The following is an 8,105-nucleotide window of genomic DNA, read 5'->3' as shown; positions in this document are numbered from 1 at the left end:
GCGGCTGAGAGTATGGGTGTTGGATGCCACACGCCTCATGATATGTTCAGTATTATATGATTTAAAACTTGCCAAGCGGGAAGCATGTATTCAGTTCACTGCAAAATTCTGAACCTATTAATACTATAAAGCAGAGAGCAATTTGAGCCGCATATTTGTCGTATTATTCGTACACAAATACATTACACGTAAAGTGAATGAGAGAGTGTGTTAGAAGTACCAACCCTCCCGATCATCCATTACTACGGGCGTCACCACGTGAAGAGGCTGTGCCGCGCTGAGACCACGTTGTCCTGCTTCCTTTGTTCATAAACCCTCAGTAGCTGCGGTGACACGATTCTCCAAATAATGAATTCTTGCCATAATGAATATTTAGTATTCGAGAGATGTGTAACAGCATCGATTGTTTAGATATACACCCATATAATGTTTCAGTAATAGCAGTGACAAAAATACACTGGTATATTTAGCCCTAAGACCAGTTTCTTGTCATCATGGACACGGTATTAAAGAGTTGATGTTCCTTACAGTCTGAAAATAGCTAGCTTGGGTATTTACCTAGTCTATATAGGTGTCAAACCCATGTGTTAATGTATTACAAAGAAACTAGTTTTTTAGTAGTTTCCATATATGGGTATTATATCTTCATTATGTATACAGGCTACAATGTTTTTCAGTAGTGCAATTCAGCCTCTTGTACGCCATCGTACGGATATGTCTGTTTTATCGTAATGTTAGGCCACGTCAACGTCGTATCGCTCAAGTCCTCGGATATGCTGAACGTGGCTTCCTCTCATGATAACACCTTATTTCCCAACCTAACCCTCAGCCTGATACTTTACAAGCACGTCAACTGTTTCTCCGTTATAATAATAATAATAATAATAATAATTATTATTATTATTATGTTTCTGGATTCGTCTTACTACATCTAAGCCACACCACGCACTATCACAGCCACACCAGTCTTCTTTGTTATCCTTTTATTCTAGTAGGTTAATCACTCTTGTTGGAGCCTTGCAAGGGGCAGCTGACCTACTGCAGTTTTCTTCTCGTCATATGTTAACACACTACCACACTTCACAGCCACACCACACACTACTACATCTCACATCCACACCACACATTACCACATCTCATATCCACACCATACTACCGCAGTTCATTCACGCTACCACACCACACCACAAATCACAGCCATACTGCACACCTCATAGCCACACCACACACTGTACACCTCACAGCTCAGCCACACCACACACTGTACACCTCACAGCCACACCACACACCTCACAGCTCAGCCACACCGCACACTATCACGCTACACCACGCCTCGCTCTCCCCAAACACTACAGCGCCTTACACACTGCCACACCACATCACATACCGCCATACTACACCACAACACTTAACATACCAGTATAGGGTCTCTGCTACATACTAACACACCTCGCAGACAATACTACACCCCGCCCCAGGCACACCATGCACACTACCATACCACATTACACCACGCCACAATCATACCACATACTACCATACCACAGGACACCACACCACGCCGCAGAGAGCATCGGTGCGTATACGGTATCCCGTGTGTGTGTGTGTGTGTGTGTGTGTGTGTGAGAGAGAGAGAGAGAGAGAGAGAGAGATGGCACGCAAGGAAGGAACCATATAAATTAATCCAGAACCCTTGACATATATATTGAAATATAGCTGTGAGGTTAGGCTAGGTTAGGCTAAGGATAGTAAGGTTAGTTTAGGTCATATTAAATAAGGTTAGACAGCGTTTGGTTCGGTTTGGTTATGTTAGGCTAGGTTAGTTGATGTTAATTTAAGCAAGGTTTGACGAGATGGAGTGAGGTTAGCTTGGGTAAGCGTCGTTTTGCTTAGGTAAGGATAAGTTAGAAGTTAGGTTTTTGGTTAGGTTAGATTGAGTTATTTTAGGTCAAAGTAGGTTAGGGTAGGTTTATCAATTAGCACAGCAGTAACATGTGCAAGCCACACAGTGCACAGGATTTTGATGCATTTGACGTAAAAGCTTAACAACAACAAACACTTTTACCCTTTAACGGACGGAACAACTTTAGCATTCTGCTACAGTTGACGCTACATGATTTTGTGCAGCTGAGAGTGAGTCATACCAGTGTGTTAGCCCAATCAAGGTCAAGACGACTTTAGTATTTTACTCATACTACCGTAATACCAGGCGAATCTTTTCATCTGTGAGTGAGTCATACAAGCCAGAGCATTATGATACCATTTATCCTCTCAAGCCCGGAATAACTGTAGTATGTAAATTTGAACTACAATCAAGCGACTGCATTCATTTGGGAGCGAGTTGGAGAAGGTTGAGTGATAATACTCATACAGAAGAGCACTGTCATGGTCGGAACAACTCCAGTAATCTGTTCCACCAATTTCCAGACGTATTTACCCAACTGAGAGGGAGTCACAAGAGCGTCACCATTAGCCCACTCACACTCAAGGCAACTCTAGTATGCTATTCCAGCTAACATCAGATGCATTTATTCCGTCGAGTATCATAGGAGCCTGAATATTAGCACTTTCAGCCCGGGGACGCGTTATAGATTATTTGCTAGTTTCTGAAGATTTTCTAATTAGGATTTCTCTCTCTCTCTCTCACACACATACACACACACACACACACACACACACACACACACACACTAGGGTTTTCTGTTAGCTATGACAGTAATAATAATGCCAATAACACGCCACGGAGTTTTAGTGTCATGAGCTTATCAAGATCGGTACGTAATACGATCAAAACTGATACCATATCTAATCTCAGGATAAATTTAATAGGCTTCAGATTCTCTCTCTCTCTCTCTCTCTCTCTCTCTCTCTCTCTCTCTCTCTCTCTCTCTCTCTCTCTCTCTCTCTCTCTCAAGCTGTTACATAAGACTTGAAAATTAATATGATTTCCTGATTATTGCTCATTCACCCTTTGGTTACTTATCGTTATCCATTGACCTTTAACATTATTATGTAAAATTCCATGTAAATTATATAATCAACGACCTTACAGAAAGCCTTCCAATAAACGGTCTGCAGTTGTAAAATGAGCAGACAGTTGTGCTTTCTTTTGTTGGAAATGTTATTTTTAATATTTTCGCGGGTTTGATGTCCGTTGGGTGATAATAGAAAGCACCAGAAATTTTCCTTTCATATGGTACGGGCTGGCGAAAGGGTTGGTACGCCTTCCTCGCTCCTTACCACCTCGGAAGTTCCCGCCGCATTACGACCAATCACGTACCACGCCCTGGATGACGTTGGCCAATGACAGTACGCTCCTGCTGACGTCATCGAAATCCTCTTATTCAATTGGACAACGTCATCAGGTGCTTCTAGAAGATTCCATGGGTAGTGTCGTCCTTTCCGGTTGCGGTCCGCACCCTCATACCAGCCGAGACCCGGAGAGTGTGTGGACAGTGCGGATCCATTCTTCTGCATTCTTAACTTATTTATAGAATCGTGAGTATTTTGGGTCGCTGTGATTGTATCAGTAGAGACCATGCTTTCATGTACAGTGTTTTTATTTAGGGATTAGCTTTAGATTTGTAGCGGCCTGTGAAATAGGTCATTGCACAGCACGAACGATAGCGAGTGCCGCGGTCAGTCTTGACTTGATGCATTACTACCGGTTCATTCTCAAGTGGGGAAGCTGGGACGGGCTAGCTTGCAACATTAGTTTTACTTTTTATATTGTGCCTAATGTCCGTTGTGGTGCAGTTGCAGTGCAAGTAATTTAGATAGTCACGGACCACTGGTATTTTAATTTTTCTGGAATTGTAAACAGTTTTTAGTCATTTTCCATGCTAGGATTTTCCCTTGCCCTCCAGGCACCCAAAATTCAGTTGAAGCCAGTGTGAGAAGTTTCTGTAAAATTATCGTTTCATCCCCTAACAGAATTACGAGATTTTGATCCTTTTGGTATTGACATTTCTTTGGCGTTTTTGTCGCAAACTTTATTTTGCTCATGAACATAACCTAACCTTTGGGATTAAAATAAAAATAATTTGCAACGAAAATGTCGTAGAAGTGTCAATTTTCTAAAATACCGATAAAATGTATCAATACCTCGTAATTCTGTTAGGGGTTGAAACGATAATAGAACCAAAGTTCCTTACTCGGTTCTGTTAATGTCTACCAGTATCGCAAATTTGCCTAGTGAGTTTGAAAAATGTAGCAGGAGTGGTAGTGCCGCTGTGCGTGGCAGGCCGGCAGGAATCAATAGCCAGACTGCCGTGGCGGGCCGGGCCGGGAGCAGGTAATCGTTATCGTGCCTTCTCCCAGATTGCTAGTGATTCGGCTGATTTTAATCTAAACAGTAATAACTGGCTACCTTGTGCAGAATATTTCAGTTTAGCACAGTCTTGCACTCTAGATTTTTGTGAGAGCTGTAGAACTGTTTTGCTGTCAGGTTTCATGTCATGGTAAAGGATAATGTAAGCTATGGAGTCAGTGCAGCTGTAAGATTTGACACAGGGATGTCTTGGTTGCTGATTATTGAATTGCCCGTCTAGTATTTTATTTGATTCATTTAAAGTACCTAGAGTGACTGTGTATGATTAGAAAGGTATTTTGCATGATAGGTTTATTATAAAAGTATTTTTAATGGGTGAAGGATAACATCAAATCGTACCTTAAACTTGGACGCCAGTTTGTATAAAATGTTTTGTTTGCCACGACTTCTAGTTTGGGGTTTGTATCTTTAAGAACATTTGGATCATTTTATCATAGCTCAGCCATGAAAGGGTTAAGTGATGATTGTAAGGTACAGTCTTTATCTCTGGGTAGCATCGTAGGACTGCTGAATGGAAGTTTTAGATGGCATGAGTCGAACACAACGATGCTCGACCAGTATGTGTGGATGTCATAGCTGGATTCATGCATGGCCTTCCTGTTGGCTGTTACCATTGTTCCCCCAACCTCAGGTTCTTACTGTTCATACTGTAAATTAACTGGCAGGTTAAGATTAATAGTTGTCTTAGCATATTTTTGATCATATTCCAACTGTAACTTTGTTATAGTGTAGCAGTAATGATGGAAACTAGCACTTTTAAACCATGTGAAATGGACTGTCTATTAAAAAATTCAGTAGACCTTGCCCCCTTCTTAACTCTAACATGATGGCTGATAAGACACAGGTATGCCAGTAGCAAGGAGTCCCTAATCCGTTTTCTGTTATCCCTTGACAGGACTTAAAATCTGATACTCTTATCTGAACTCATAGCAACTGAGGCTTTCCAAAGCAAGTAGATCATACATTTTAATGGATGCATTGTATAATGCATAGTTTGAACATGCTTATGTCACCTTAACATTTTTTTTTTTTTTTTCCAGAAAATGGCAAAGGCAACAGCTGTGGGAATCGATCTTGGGACCACATACTCATGTGTGGGAGTGTTCCAGCATGGAAAGGTGGAGATCATCGCCAACGACCAGGGCAACAGGACCACACCATCCTACGTGGCTTTTACAGACACAGAGCGTCTTATTGGAGATGCTGCAAAGAACCAAGTGGCCATGAACCCAAATAACACTGTTTTTGATGCTAAGCGTCTTATTGGCAGGAAGTTTGATGATCCAAATGTGCAGAGTGACATGAAGCATTGGCCGTTTACTGTTATTAATGATGCAACCAAACCAAAGATTCAAGTGGAGTACAAGGGAGAAAAGAAGTCCTTTTACCCGGAGGAGATTTCTTCTATGGTGCTAATCAAGATGAAGGAAACTGCTGAGGCCTACTTGGGCTCCACAGTTAAGGATGCAGTGATCACTGTTCCAGCATACTTTAATGATTCTCAGCGTCAGGCCACCAAGGATGCTGGAACCATTTCTGGGCTCAATGTGCTGCGTATCATTAACGAACCCACCGCCGCTGCCATCGCTTATGGTCTTGACAAGAAAGTTGGTGGTGAGCGCAATGTACTTATCTTCGACCTTGGCGGTGGTACCTTCGATGTTTCCATCTTGACCATCGAAGATGGAATCTTTGAAGTAAAGTCAACTGCAGGTGACACTCACTTGGGAGGTGAAGACTTTGACAATCGTATGGTGAACCACTTCCTTCAAGAATTTAAGAGAAAGTATAAGAAAGATCCTTCAGAAAATAAGCGTGCTCTGCGTCGTCTGCGTACTGCATGTGAACGTGCAAAGCGCACTCTCTCATCATCAACTCAGGCTAGTGTTGAAATAGATTCTCTGTTCGAGGGTATTGACTTCTACACTTCAATCACTCGTGCCCGATTTGAAGAGCTATGTGCCGACTTGTTCCGTGGCACACTGGAACCTGTGGAGAAGTCACTTCGTGATGCCAAAATGGACAAGGCCCAGATCCATGACATCGTACTTGTTGGTGGTTCTACTCGTATTCCAAAGATCCAAAAGTTGTTGCAAGATTTCTTCAATGGCAAGGAGCTGAACAAGTCTATCAACCCTGATGAGGCTGTGGCTTATGGTGCTGCTGTTCAAGCTGCTATCTTGTGTGGTGACAAATCAGAGGCCGTTCAGGATCTGCTGCTGCTTGATGTCACTCCACTGTCTCTTGGAATTGAAACTGCAGGTGGTGTCATGACTGCCCTCATCAAACGTAATACTACCATCCCAACCAAGCAGACCCAAACTTTCACCACCTACTCGGACAACCAGCCTGGTGTGCTGATCCAGGTGTATGAAGGAGAGCGAGCAATGACCAAGGACAACAACTTGCTGGGTAAGTTTGAGCTTACTGGCATTCCCCCTGCACCACGTGGTGTACCACAGATTGAGGTAACCTTTGACATTGATGCCAATGGGATCCTCAATGTGTCTGCTGTAGACAAGTCAACTGGAAAGGAAAACAAGATCACTATCACCAATGACAAGGGACGTCTGAGCAAGGAGGAGATTGAGAGGATGGTCCAGGATGCAGAGAAGTACAAGGCAGAGGATGACAAGCAGAGGGATCGTGTTGCAGCAAAGAACTCTCTAGAATCCTACTGTTTCAACATGAAGTCTACTGTTGAGGAGGAGAAATTCAAGGATAAGGTGTCTGAGGAGGACCGAAACAAAATTTTGGATGCCTGCAATGATGCCATCAAATGGCTGGATGCTAATCAGCTGGGAGAGAAGGAAGAATACGAACACAAGCAGAAGGAAATTGAACAGATCTGCAACCCCATCATCACAAAGATGTACCAGGCAGCCGGTGGTGCTCCTCCTGGTGGCATGCCTGGTGGCTTCCCTGGTGCTGGTGCAGGTGGGGCTCCCAACACGGGTGGCTCCTCTGGACCTACTATTGAAGAAGTGGATTAAATATTCAGTTCATCTTAAGTTTCATGGATGGATTGAAGCTGTTTATATAGTACAGTACTGTTTAATTGCCAAAGTTGTGGATTGGAGTTTTCAGTATTATTCAATTGCCTGTTTTTTAGAACATCTTTGACCAGGAGGATGTAAATTTAAATGCATTTGATTCATACCTGTAAACATGGAAATTTATGAAGCATTCCAGTTTCATTTCTTAAGATCATTCCAGTTTTCATGAAAATAAAAACAAGTGTTAAGGTGTCTTTTTATTGCCTGCATATTTTGTTGGGTTTATGATTTAAACAAGCTAAAATAGCAATCTGCATGAATGGGGAGTAGTAACAGGTTAACGTGCTAGTGATGGTGTTAACAACGGACGTAAAGCCATAAAGTCACTAAACTGATGTAAATCTGGGCCTGTGGTAAGAATCTCGTTGATTGTTAAATTTTACACGACTTTACTTCTGGCACTCTTAGGAATAACGCGTAGAAAATGTCACTGCCCGACAAGGTAAGGGTAAGGCAAATGAATTTAATTTCATGAAATGCCTCGCATAGCACAACTTAGAATATGAACATGGATTTTGAAGCATTATATTTAAAACCTATTGCTTGATAGCCAAGCACATAATTGTACAGAGTATGTACAACAAATCGAAATCTTTTCATAGTTTCTAATTTACTATGCCGGAAGGGGGTGAAACCTCGCAGTGACTGCACAAAATAAGTTTGTTCCCGTATAGATTCTTGTTTGTTTCTTAGGAATTTGATGAGCCTAGTGGCAATTG

The 8,105-nt window shown here is 42.2% G+C and overlaps 1 protein-coding gene across 1 annotated transcript; it reads left to right on the top strand.

The window, feature by feature from the left end:
• The first annotated feature begins 3,423 nt into the window (after positions 1-3,423).
• LOC145410776 (heat shock cognate 71 kDa protein) lies at positions 3,424-7,565 on the top strand. Its single transcript, XM_080280877.1, has 2 exons — positions 3,424-3,498; positions 5,371-7,565. The coding sequence occupies exon 2, from the start codon at positions 5,374-5,376 to the stop codon at positions 7,321-7,323; it is 1,950 nt and encodes a 649-aa protein (XP_080137003.1). The 5' UTR covers positions 3,424-3,498; positions 5,371-5,373; the 3' UTR covers positions 7,324-7,565.
• The last annotated feature ends 540 nt before the right edge of the window (positions 7,566-8,105 follow it).

This window comes from Coenobita brevimanus, chromosome 86, assembly GCF_032717465.1.
Source record: "Coenobita brevimanus isolate Jiangsu-jjx chromosome 86, ASM3271746v2, whole genome shotgun sequence".
In the NCBI taxonomy this organism is placed as follows: domain Eukaryota; kingdom Metazoa; phylum Arthropoda; class Malacostraca; order Decapoda; family Coenobitidae; genus Coenobita; species Coenobita brevimanus.
The sequence above is the reverse complement of the archived record's forward strand: the minus strand, read 5'-3'. Positions and strand labels throughout refer to the sequence as shown.

Bases quoted from the DNA above. Each gene is read 5' to 3' on its own strand.
- LOC145410776 (XM_080280877.1), top strand. From the start codon at position 5,374: ATGGCAAAGGCAACAGCTGTGGGAATCGATCTTGGGACCACATACTCA.